Source organism: Amphiprion ocellaris, chromosome 23 (genome assembly GCF_022539595.1).
Source record: "Amphiprion ocellaris isolate individual 3 ecotype Okinawa chromosome 23, ASM2253959v1, whole genome shotgun sequence".
NCBI lineage: Eukaryota > Metazoa > Chordata > Actinopteri > Pomacentridae > Amphiprion > Amphiprion ocellaris.
Genome location: NC_072788.1, coordinates 7115325 through 7128945, shown reverse-complemented (window position 1 = coordinate 7128945; position 13621 = coordinate 7115325). Strand labels below are relative to the sequence as shown.

At 37.2% G+C, this 13621-nt stretch overlaps 1 protein-coding gene and 2 non-coding genes across 4 annotated transcripts in view; 2 read left to right on the top strand and 1 right to left on the bottom strand.

The window, feature by feature from the left end:
* Nucleotides 1-13621, bottom strand: part of m1ap (meiosis 1 associated protein) — a 67457-nt gene that overhangs the window by 41447 nt on the left and 12389 nt on the right. For both annotated transcript variants that reach the window (XM_023297220.2, XM_023297223.2), the window contains exon 4: nt 13177-13348. In XM_023297220.2, coding sequence (XP_023152988.2) covers nt 13177-13348 — 172 coding nt within the window. The remainder of the gene's footprint in view (nt 1-13176; nt 13349-13621) is intronic.
* On the top strand, nt 10576-10657 carry trnal-aag (transfer RNA leucine (anticodon AAG)). The gene has a single exon. It is a non-coding gene; the product is annotated as a tRNA-Leu (tRNA).
* Nucleotides 10671-10742, top strand: trnam-cau (transfer RNA methionine (anticodon CAU)). The gene has a single exon. It is a non-coding gene; the product is annotated as a tRNA-Met (tRNA).

Here is a 13621-nt window from a genome sequence, read left to right as displayed (position 1 = left end):
TTATCTGGATTTATGGGTCGGCTGATTCTAAGTTGCACCCTTTCATACGAAACTGCACTAAAACAGGTATTTTAATAGACAGCTATTTTCCTCCTTCATCCTGTTACTCCTGTCTATTGTACATTTCCGTAAATACTAGAACACAAAAAAACTCCAACAAGCACACCAGACCAGACTACATCAACGGTACGTCAAATATTACAGAGGACTACTAAAGAATGCTGGGGACGAAGTAATGGGTGTCAAACATGCGGCCCGCGGTCCGAAACTGGCCCACCAGAGGGTCCATTCCAGCCCGCGGGACGACTTTGTAAAGTGAAAAAATTACAGAGAAGACATTAATTGCAAATGGTAAAACTATAAATTTAAAATAAGTTCTAGACCATGACAAGTTGTTGATGATAAAGTAAAAAACTATGTTGCTCATTGTTATTTTTTCATTTTTGGGTCATTTTTGTAATACTTTGTCTATTTGTTGTTGTTTTTTGTCTTTTTTTGTCTGACTTTTGTCGTTCATCTCACGTTTTTGTGGTTTTGTTTCTCGCTTCTGCCGTTTTGTATTTCCTTTTTGTCTTTCTTGTGTTTTTTGTCTTATTTTTGTCATTTTGCATTTTGCTTTATTCGTCGTTTTGTTTCTCGCTTTTGTCATTTTTGTCTTGTTCGTCATTTGTGTAATTCTTTGTCCATTTTATTTGTCACTTTGCAACTTTTTAATCAAATTTTTTGTCTCTTTTTTGTTTTGTGTTGAGTCGTTTGTCTCATTTTTTGTTGTTTTGTTTCTGGCTTTTGTGTCTCATTTTTGTGCCTTTTTGTAGATAAACTGTGATCTGTAAGTCTCCTCTTGTCACCAAGGTCTTGGCATTTCTGAAAACAACCTTGTTTTGTCTGCTCATCACAGCATAACCTATTGGCCATTTGGTTATAATTTTAGCTGTAGATTGCAGGGGTTAGTCGTGTCAGCATGTCAAAATGCAAATTTAAGATGGGGAACATGTGAGTAGTGCACCTGCTTTAAACGTACATGCTAACACAGTCAGTTTAAGAATGTTGGAGTGCCTATAAAACCATTTAGTTCAAAGCAGAAGCACAGCCTCATGGAGCTGACCGCCTCACTGTAGTCTTGTTAAAATGCTGAACAGCATAATTGCCTTTACATTCACGAAGCACTGACCTCTGTTGTACCACTGATAATAAAAAAAGAGCTCTTCTGTGCTGCCTGTGAAGGGAAAAACTGCATTTTCAATGATAAAATAGCTGCATTGCACCGGGTAGACAACCTCCTGTCTGACTTTTGATGCAATATCTTGTAAAATAAAAAAAGTAGTTCTAGTTACAATGCCTTGCAGCAAATGTGAATCTGAAAATTATTAGTCAGAAAATACTGATAAAAATCTTCAATAGATGCTACTCCTGATTCACAGTTTTGGTTAATGTTTGAACATAAGCTGTGACACATTTTCACTCTTTTGCTGCTCAATATGACAATGTATCAGCATAATATATTAAATGAGCAACTTTGTCATCACCAAATGCTCCATTTGCCACCGAGTGTTGCAGCGCTTACAGATTAGATTTGTTTCATTTCAATATCACTTTGTAGCTAATGAAAAACAATGCAATTAAAAGTTTCGCTCCTCAGTCACAGCCATGACAATGAATGGTTTTTCATCCCTGAGAATCCCAAAGGAACTGCTGCACACCCTGTGGAACAGCTTGTTGTCTCTCCTTTAGTCAACAACTTGGCTGTTCAGCTGTGAAGAGGAAACCTAAAACCACTGGTGCCATAATCATCTCTGTCTCCGTCTCACTGTGCTCCTCTAGCTCTGTGACCCATTTCTGGATTTTCTCCCCGGTGCTCGACTGTACAATTACAGAACACACTCTGGATTCAAGGATAGACTGGTGGAGTTTCAACAAAAACAGGATGCTAATCAAGGCGTTGGCCTTCAGACACTCACACACACATCTGTATTTTTATACTTGTGAGGACTATGACTGACATAAAGCATGTCCCAGGACCTCACCAGAACCACTAAAACTGCATTCCTGACCTCAGCCTTTAGCCTAACTTTAAACCTGTGAGCCCGAGGGATATTTTAGGCTGGACTTCACGACTTTTACTTTTAAGCTGTTATCTTAGGCATGATAAGGGTTCATCATTCATGCTGTATCTTGTTTTTTTCAGAACAGTCTGGGCTAGTATGTTTTTGCATGTCTGTAATCTAATATTGTAGAGCAGATTGGTTTGGAATCTGTCAAAATTGGAACCATGGTGGTGGTTCAAAAGCTGGGAAAATTATGTGCTTAGTGTCTAATAGGATTAAATGTAATTATTTTACTAACATAAAGTAGCCTAATTGTAAAGGTGGCCAACCAGGCAAATGTTTTCACAGCCTTAAAATGCAGATTACTCTTTTGTACACAGGAAAACAACTAGTATCCTTTGAAAGGGTCAGTTTTGCTATTTATTTTGATTCATGGTAGGTCCATGTTATGAAATGTTATGGTCTGTGTAATTTATTCCAGTGAAAAGCCAGAGTGTGAAAATTAGTGAAGAAATGAGTAAAGATATTATTTTAGACATTTGATCTGTATATCTTCACAATATTATTACTAAAGTATGTCCAAATATGGTGTCAAAGTTCAAGTCAAAGTCAAATTTATCGATAAAGCTCATTCAAAAGGAACAGGAGTTAAACCAAAGTGCTGTACAATTAAAATAATAAAACACAAGACTAAAAGACTAATCTAATAAAACGATAACAAGAAAAAACAGACCACAGTAAGAGATGGAGTCAGGGTGTCATGCTCTACTTCAGGGGTGTCAAACTCATTTTAGTTCAGGTTCCACATTCAGCCCAATTTGATCTCAAGTGGACTGGACCAGTAAAATCAGAGCAAAAGAATTGATAAATAACAACAACTCTACATTTTCCTTTGTTTTAATGCAAACATTTTCACATTTAAGGAATTATCTTTTTACAAAACATCATGAACACCCTGAAATTTCTAAAGAAACTTAAGTTCAATTTCAACAACATTCAGCCTCAGTTTATCATTTACACATAACAACTTCCAGATCACAGTGTTTCTACAAAGGAACAAATCATTCAGTCTCAGGTATCTGGAACTGAACGATATAGTATTTTATTGTATGATCAAAATGACAAAAGTCAGACGAAAAAAAAGACAAAAAACAACAAAAACAAGACAAAATATTAGAAAAATGAGACACAAAACGACAAAAACGTGAAACAAAATGACAAAAAATGAGACAAACAGAAAACAAAACAAAAAAGACAAAAAATTTAACAAAAAAGTTACAAAGCGACAAAAAATGGATAAACAAATTAAGACAAAAAATGACAAAAGTGAGAAACAAAGCGAAAAAATAGACTAACAACACAAGCGAGACAAAAAATAACATAAAACGACAAATGATACACAAAAACAATAAGGCAAATCACAAATTTAAAAAAATATGACATAACAGAAGCAAGACAAAAAGGAAACCCGAAAAGTCAAAAACGAGAAACAATATGACAAAAACATGAGACAAACGACAAAAGTCTGACAAAAGACACAAAAACAAGACAAAATATTACAAAAATGAGACACAAAGCAACAAAAGAAAAATGAACAATCTAGTATTTTACTTAATCATCAAAACAACTTGTCATGGTCTAGAAATTATTTAAAATTTATAGTTTTACAAGTTTACAATTTGCAGGTTATGTCTTCTCTGTAATTTTTACACTTTACAAAGTCGTCCCGCGGGCCGGATTGGAGCTGGGCTGGTTTTGGCCCGCGGGCCGCATGTTTGACACCCCTGCTCTACTTGAATCAACTACCAGTGAAAAGATGTGGATACCAGTCAGATTTAAAAGTTTCTAAAGCTTGAGCAGTGGAAATGTAAACTGTTGCAGAGATTAAACCGTTCCTCTGTTTTAAGCCTGGATCTTGAAGCATCCAAGAGCATCTGGTTGGTCCACCTCAGAGCTCTAACTGGGGTGTGAAGGTTCTGCTAAGTTTTGCTAAGTTAGCTGGCACCAACCCATTTAAAACTTTAAAAATAAACAATAAAATCTTAAATCATAAAATAGACGGTGAGCCAGTGGAGAGAGGCCACTACTGCTGTTATAGGATCACTGACAACGGCTCTACACCCACAAACAAGGAGTAGACCAACCCTGTGGTGATAAAAGCATGGATAACACGCATCATTACACAGTTTCCCTCCACTCTTTTTGTGACATATTAACATATATTTGTATAGATATGTTAAAATCTATGTCATGATTCCACTGCATAGACACCAACAAACCTAGATATGAATATATTTATGCAGCGATGAGCTCATGTGAAATTCAAACAAGAGTAATGGGTGAATTCAGAGCAGGTATGTCATAACTTTGATTGCATTTGATGTAATCGTTCGTTTTCCATGACATCCCGTTGCACAGACAAGCAGCTCACAATGTCGGAAAGGTGGTTTCACTCTATATGCACTACATCTAACTGCAATGAAAAGCCTGAGAGCGACTCAACCAAGAAATTGGATTCAAAGTCAAGCTTAAAGGGCTACCCTCCACCTAGTTCTCACCTTAAACATAAAACCAAGTTGTAGCCTTCAAAAAAATACTTTGCAGACATTTCAATCAACCAGATTGTCCACATTTTCCAATGTCGTCAATCTCAAGGTTGAAAAACTCAAACTGATCCCAGTAAAGATAGATACATGACACACACACACACACACACACACACACACACACACACACACACACACACACACACACACACACACACACACACACACACACACACACACACACACACAAACTTTGCACTACATTACAACAGTATTGTGGACAAGAGTTGTGATCCCTTTTTCAATCATGACATAAAACACTGAGTGACGATGAGAGAAAAAGCGAGAGTGAGTGAAATAATTAGTTGTGGCATTTGCAAATTTCCCGTCGGTATAAAACAAAAAAAAGGATCTACCCACTTACTGTAATATACTGCTCTCAGTGGAAGAACTAACACACACACACACACACACACACACACACACACACACACACACACACACACACACACACACACACATAGACAGCTAAAATAAATAGTCTCGTGTTATGTGACACGCCTACATTCAAGAGCATTCCCACAATCAACATTGTTTCCTAAATTTTGAGTGAATAAGGACTGGTGCACTATTCACATGTCACTTTTCACAACCACAGCGGATAAATGGAAAGGCGTGTTGAAACAGCTTCTCTCATCAAGCTGCCATTTCTGAGCAGCTTGTCATCTTCCATTGTGGGTCACACCCCAACAGCAAGTCTCTGAACCCTTTTTTTGCACGCTTTCTTACTTCCACGAGGGTGTTCGGTTGTAACTAAACTGATTTTAAAGACAGCTGAGGATATTTTTGAGCAGCAAGTCTGAGTAGAATTCATACTGGCTAGACAGTTAAACTTCTTATCTTTGATTTAAGTCTGCTTCAGTCTCCAGCCAGACGACCTCTGAGGTCAGTGTAGCTCTTGGATGCTGTGCTGCTGACCCTGTTCCCTGTTCTGTTGCTGACTGATTCTAACAGAACTTCATCCAAAATATTTGAGGTTTTACTCTCTACTCATATGAAGTGCACTCAGGCAGGGGAGGAAAGTAACCACTGTTCCCTCTCAGCTGCACGCGTGCGCAATTGCGCACTGCTGACACGGTCTCCGCGCACAGAAAATCTGCGCTGCCACAAAAAAAAAATCAAACCTAAATTGTAAATAAAATAAAGACGTAACAATTCATTCTGTGCTATTTTTCAGTGTGAGTCAGTGAGTGACCGGTGACTGGCTGCTGCAGCCAATGATGCGATTCACATACATATTTACCATAGACTGCTTGTTTGAGTTTCTTTTTCTTTCCCAATATTTAATGTTTCGATTAAATCGTTAAGGTTTTTCTTTTTAAATGTTTTACCACCTTTTAATGTTTAATTTTCTTTTTAAATGCTTCATTGTATTTCCTGTGTAATTCCTATTTGAAGTTTTATTGTCTTTAAGATGTAATTTTCTAATTAAACATTTAATTTTTTAATTAAATGTTTTGTCTTTTTTTTTTTTTTGGCCTTTTTATTGGATAGGCGTAGTGAGAGACAGACCGGAAACAGGGGAGAAAAGTCAGGAGAAGACATGCAGCAAAGGGCCACGAGCTGGAATCGAACCCGGGCTGCTGCGTCGGGAACCAGCCCCTGTACGTGGGTCACGCACTTAACCCGTTGAGCTATACGGGTGCCCACGTGTTGTCTTTTTAAAGGTCTAATGATCGAATTAAATGTTTTGCATTTTTTAAAACGTTTAATGTTCTTCTCGTTTAATTGTATTTTTTAAATGTTTAATTGTGGAAAATATTTTATCTGTAATTTTCAATATTTGTATTTTAAAAATATTGTTTAATTTCATAATGACATGTATTGTATCTTGTTGAATGATCTCATTCAATATTTTGTCTGTTTAATAGAATTTAATTGTATTTAATACTTTACTCTATTAAACAGACAAAATATTGAATGAGATCATTCAACAAGATACAATACATGTCATTATGAAATTAAACAATATTTTTAAAATACAAATATTGAAAATTACAGATAAAATATTTTCCACAATTAAACATTTAAAAAATACAATTAAACGAGAAGAACATTAAACGTTTTAAAAAATGCAAAACATTTAATTCGATCATTAGACCTTTAAAAAGACAAAACATTTAATAAAAAAATTAAATGTTTAATTAGAAAACAACATCTTAAAGACAATAAAACTTCAAATAGGAATTAAACAGAAAATACAATGAAGCATTTAAAAAGAAAACTAAACATTAAAAGGTGGTATATGTATACATAATTTAATTGTATTTAATGTTTAACTCTATTAATAAGACAAAATATTGAATGAGATCATTCAACAAGATACGTCATTATGAAATTAAACAAATTTTTTAAAATACAAATATTGAAAATTACAGATAAAATATTTTCCATAATTAAACATTTAAAAAAACAATTAAAGAAGAATATTAAACATTTAAAAAAATGCAAAACATTTAATTAGATTATTAAACCTTTAAAAAGACAAAACATTTAATTAAAAAATTAAATGTTTAATTAGAAAATTACATCTTAAATTTCTTAAATCTTTTTAATAATAAAACTTTTATTGTATTAATATTTTTTCCTTTGATTTAATTGCTTTTTGTTATGTAGTTTATTTCTTAATCTTCTTTTTCTGTCAAGATTTTAACCCCAACCTTAAAAATGATATAAACCCTTAAATCACAATGAAAATACTTCTGTTGTTACAATCATGAGTTAGTCAGTTATTCAGTTTATCAATTCAACTTTATTTGTTTAGTACCTTTTACACAGATGACAAAACTAAACAAGCAAAGAGAAAAAACTATGCTAAAAGTATGATTAAAACTCAAAAACATAAAAAAAAAAGATTTAAAATGGTAATAAAATATGTTGTGTCCAGGGGATGGAGGGAGTTTATTGAAGTCTTCTTGGGCTCACATGGGAAATCATTTAAAATATAAACCTGATATTCAGTCTAAGGAAACTGCAGAGCGACAGAAGAACCAACAATATCTCCTGTTTTCTCCTTTAATGAGTCGACTCTTCTTGTGCTTTCAGACCAAAGAACTACAGACTCTTCACAACCTGCTCAAACTCTTGGTACAGGACCTCACCACACGGGTCAAGAAGGTTTCCTTCTCCTCATTTCTACTCTGAAGCTCACCTTCTCCTGCTCAAACTACTGACAAATGTTTCTGCTGCTCTAAAGTCTGGTCTCCAGAACTTCCTAAAAACTCTCAAAGTCTCTTCTGCTGCAGGTTGCTTTGTAGAACTGTTGCAGAAAACCTCACTAAACCACATGGAGGGGCCTCAAGATAGTCATCCAAATGAAACCATACAAAAACCAAACTAGCACAACCCAAAAGCTAAAGTCTCCTACAGCCTACCAGAGAACCTCTGAGAACAGAGAATCAGGACAGGAACTCTTACCTTCTGGACAACCAACGCTGGTTCACAAACAAGAACACAGAATGTGTCTGACCAAAAACCTCTGAAGACTCACTACAGCCAAGATAAAGACACAACTCAGCTGCATCAAATCCACTAATCACTGCACACATTAGCACCATGTGCTAACTGTGGCCAAAGAACCACCTTTACCAAGACAACTATCCAGTACAAAGCCCTAAAACACACCAAGAAACACATTAAGGACGATTTTACTGCTGGAAGCTGCAAGCCAACGCCTAAAGAACAAACTAAAGCAATGGAGCCAAACCCGGTTCTGTGGTGGAGAGAAGCAGAGGAAATGTTTGTCTGCAGCTAAATAAAGCAGGAAGACACTGAGCTGCTCAGGTGTTCCTGATAACACCAAGCAGCCACCTGGACAGCCAATAGGAACACAGCTTCCTGGAAGTCCAGAGGGCTGGGTTAGTGAAGGAAATTTAGTTTAAAGTTGAAGCAGAAAGTTAAAGAAAGTTGAAAACCACCTTCTGATCCCTGAAATCTCTGAGTTTTCACACAAAGAACACCTGAACATGTCAAACTGGTTCCATAGTAGAACCATCATTGTAAAAACGTCATAGTATGGTGTGTTGCTCAAAAAACATTAGGACCTGGCTGTCAGGGGACAAACATGTAAGAAACATGAGAACAGAGAGAACCCAACCAGTAGGTCACAGTTTATCATCCCCCAGTCATCTCCTGAAGTCCATATGGTGAGAGACATCAGTATCTGGTTGTTAATTTACCAGAGGATGCTTAGAATCATGCTGATGTGGTCTGTACTCTACAGTATTTTAGTGACTCAATAAATGCCTAAGTTGTTTTTAAAAATGCTTTTTAGTTTTTAATAAACATTTAACAGCCTATATGTAATCAATAAATGGCCTTTGCCTGTCTTAAGAAAAATTCACTCTGAACTCTGATATGTTAACAGTACTAAATAAATCAATAAATACATGCATACACACATAAATAAGTTAATACATTAACTGTGTTAAGATAAGATTTAGATTTTTAAAAAAGTTGTTTATGTTTTTGCAGAATCCAGTATTGCTCACTGGTTGGTCATTACATTTTGTTAGTTTGATTTCACTGTTTAAAATGATGCCACCTCTTTTCAGACAGAACCTGTGATAATAAAACAATACAAAATTTTTAGTTCCGTGTTAATAAAGCACTTAAAGCTTTAAGTATGGCTAAATGCTTTTTTCAAAATTAAATATATCACTCCTTAGGTGGTAGTGGCCCCAAGTTCAGTAAAGTTGGAAAGATATTCACAGATTCAGACTTCCAGCATCAATAACTCATTAGATATAGGTTTTCAAAACATAAACGGTGCCTCTTTCCCATTGTTGCAAGGCAGACAATGTGCTTCAAGCCCAGTTTTATCAAAAGTAGCTGTCTTTCAAGCTACAGGAATAACATTGGTGTCTATGGAGTGAACAGGGTCCGTCTGCAATTTGCAAAACCGCTGCAACAGTAAAGAGAGACAAATATTCAATAACTTCACTCTTATACATTGTAGTGTCACTAAAATCACTGCAGCCTTCAACTGGCTCCTGTTGACAAAGTGTTTTAACAGAAATGTAAATGCTGTAATTTGATTCTTTTAATGAACCATGTAACTTGAATGGATGTGATGCTGGTGTGACCACAGTGCACACGTCTGATGTTGCTCACAGTGGTCCAAGGGACGCTCAGGGAGTTTGTGTGTTTGCTCACACTCAGGAAAAATTACAGGGAACATTGAAAGTAACCAAGTATATTTACTTGCACTTTCCATTTTTTGCTCTTTTGTACTTGCTCTCCACTACATCTCAGAGGGCAATAATGTACTTTCTACTCCACTATTATTTATACTGTTATTTAAAGCTAACCCCATGGTTTCCAACCTTTTTGGCTTCTTTCATCTTACAATGTGCAGTGTGTAGTCCAGCTCCCATGTATCCAAATAGTACTTTATCCCTCTAAATTTCCCTTATATATTCAGATGATCTACTATCTCATAATATCTGTGCAAAATCAAAGATTGGAGAAAACGTCCAAAAACTAACAACAGATTTATGTATCAGAACTTTGTTTTTTCATCTTTACTCGACCATTTATCATCTGATGAGTCCTCAGATTTATCCACTGTCCCTGTATATAAAACTGGATATAAAGTAGTTCATACCAGCTCCACCTGCAGTAGTTACCAACAGTAACATGCTGCTGACGTACAAATGCTTCAGTAAATAAAGTATTGATGTCATATATATACTGAAAAGCCTTTAAAACATCCTTAATTAAGCCAGAACATTGCTTAAAGTAACAAGAACAACAAACAGAATGAAAAGTGATCATAAATGAATCCAAAGATAATGCAGTAAGCAACACTTGTAAGCCACCAAACATTGCAATGCATGACATTATAGTGCAGATACGCAATATAGAACATGCTATCAGAAATATACTACATATCAATAAAAAAGTTGACATGAACATATATATGTGGTAGCGTGGCTGAGCGGTCTAAGGCGCTGGATTAAGGCTCCAGTCTCTTCAGGGGTGTGGGTTTGAATCCCACCGCTGCCAAGGAAACATTTGCAGCAGAGTGGCGCAGTGGAAGCGTGCTGGGCCCATAACCCAGAGGTCGATGGATCGAAACCATCCTCTGCTAATTTTTTTTTTTTTTTTTTTAAGTTATTTTTTTGGCCTTTTATCGGCTTTATTGGACAGCTGCAGTGAGAGAGAGACAGGAAACGGGAGAAGAGTCGGGGGAAGACATGCAGCAAAGGGCCGCGAGCGGGAATCGAACCCGGGCCAGCTGCGTCAGGGACCAGCCCCTGTACATGGGTCGCCTGCTCAACGCGTTGAGATATACAAGCTATATCTTCTGTTAGTTTAAAGAGGTGCAGTGGTGGCGCAACGGTTAAGTCTTTAGACTACTGATCAGTGGTTCAAACCCCGATGCGGCCACTGTTGGGCCCTTGAGCAGGGCCTTTGAGCAAGGCCCTTAACCCTTCCTGCTCCAAGGGCACTGACCCCTAATTTATTTAATATATAATAGAATTTGATTAAAAAATAAAATAGCATAAAACATGGGAATGAGTTATTTTACTGTTACCACTCAAAGTCTCATTTAGGACATCATAAAGGTAAAGAAAATCAAGTGGCATTTTGTTGTGGGGGGGTGCATGGTAGGCCATTTGGGCTCCCGGACTAATAATAATAATGATAGGTCAGAGGAAGCAAAACAGTACTTTACTTCAATGCTTTAACTAACTTTTGCTGCTTCAACATATGCACTGTTTCTTATGTAGGATTTTTTTAATCTTGTAATTGAATATTTTTACATTTCTGTATTGATACCTTTACTTAAGCCAAGGATCATATTCTACTACTGCATTCAAGGCACTATTTACCGTGTAAAAAGCCTGGATAATCCCATTGATTGTCCAGGAAAAAGAGATGGTATCACACCAAATGAAAGACTATTACTGTGTACATTTATCATGTTTCAAAGTCTTGGAGTCAAAACATTTTGTCTTAATGAAAGAAACCATGGTTACACAAAACATAGCACTTACATTACTATCAATCAATAGGCATGAACACACCCATCACTTCCAGAAGATCTACACGTCAAGCCACCCAAACACTAGTAGAACCAACAACACTGTGTATGGAGATGTTATGGTGGCAACAATCATGTTTTCTCCACTGTGGAAAGAATATTTCTAATGAATGTGGGACATCAGTGGTCTAGTAGCACCACCGGTATTGACATAATTACGAGGGCGGATGCTGTAGTATCAACAAGCTTGAGTGACTGTCGTGCTTCAAACACTCGGCGCTATAAACAGTTCTAAGAAAACAGCAGCGTGGAGGAACACAGCGATCTATTCCCAGTGGCACTGCAGCAGCTAAAAGGGTGTAGGCCTCATCAAACTCAAACATCAAACTGTGGTAACTACAAAACCGTGTCTCCAAGGCTCCGTTCCAAACATCTCTGTGTTGAATGCCGTTGCGTTTGCATCACATGCTGGGGAGGGACAGAAATAAATATCTCTCATATTGATTGATGAATACAATAAAGACAGAGGGCTTTGAAGCTGAGGCGCTGCAGCAGGGACACTCACCTAGTGACTCCTAGAGACAGAAACGCACACAATATGCTCGCCCCTCTTTCATCCGATTGCCCCCGCGGTTTTACAAGGACTAAATAGCTCCGTTTTTTAAATGTCACTCCAAACCACCATTGACTCCGGGGTGGAGCCAGAGTAAAGGTTCAAGGGAGAAAATTAGAACAAGGCGAGCAGATTTTTCTTTAAACGTTATGTAAAAAGCAGATGCAAGGGGGGAAAAAAACAGCCAGCTTGTAAGCGGCATTACATAAGTGGTACCACTGTGTCAGGTGAGTTAACACTCACAGCATCATTAGAATAATGTTTCCAACATCACAAACACTTCTGAGAAAACACAGTCAGTTCAGTCATATCTTCCACTGATACAGATAATGATTTATCACTGTGGAATAAATATTTCACATGCTGCATAAATATTTTTACAAGAAAGGCCTCACTCCTCTCTCATAAACTTGCTCTCATTATTCTTTCATCCTTTAATCTTTTTGTCTCACTTTCTCTCTCCTTCTCCTCCTCTTCGTTCCTACTCGGTCCTCGTTGCGCTCTCTGCTTACTCCAACCACATCAAATGAACCCTCGTGTAATTACAAAAACACAACATATGATTATGAAATTAGGCTCTCTGAGAGGATTGGCAAATGCTTGGATTGTAGCCAAGTTCCACAAACTGTGACATGAGTCTTCAGCGCTGAAAGTATGTTGAAAACAGTAAAAAATACAGTGATATAAATGGGTCAGCGCTACGCAACTCAATGAAAGATGATTAGGAAAGGAAAAAAGTATGTGGAAAGTGCGGGGGCGTAAAGTCTGCTCAGGATATAGATAGCAGACCTCATTCATGTTCTTTGACTGTTTATTAATGTTTAAATGGAGGTACCTGCACTGCTAGTATACATACTAACAACCCTACATTCTTCCTAATCTTGTCTACATGTGTACCTTTGTGTGCGTTTATGTGTCTACTACCTTCAGTGTCGCTATGTGAGGCCTCAGGTGAGGAAGTGTCCTGAGCCCAGTCTCCTGCACTATCAATCTGCACGACCAGGAGCCTTTTCAGTGACATCAGGTCGGCATCTCTGAGTCCCCTCTCCAACTGATGGACGGTGCCGCGACCCGGCTGGCTGGTCACCACGGTAACCTGAGAGGAGGTAAAAATGGTAAGGACTGAAAGAATAGACAATGCAGAAGGGTTGAATCCACTTGGAGACACACAGAATCACATGAAAATCACAGAATAAAAAGATAAAAGACACAAAAAGGGATTAAAGAAAAAGAAAGAAGAGCCTCCACAAGAATTATCGCTACTGGGAAATTATTATTGAGGCCCAAGCAGCAAAGATCAATAAGAGAGCAAGTCATCCTCTCAGGAGCACAAACATTGGCATTTTATTTGCTGGTGTTTTTGTTGGTT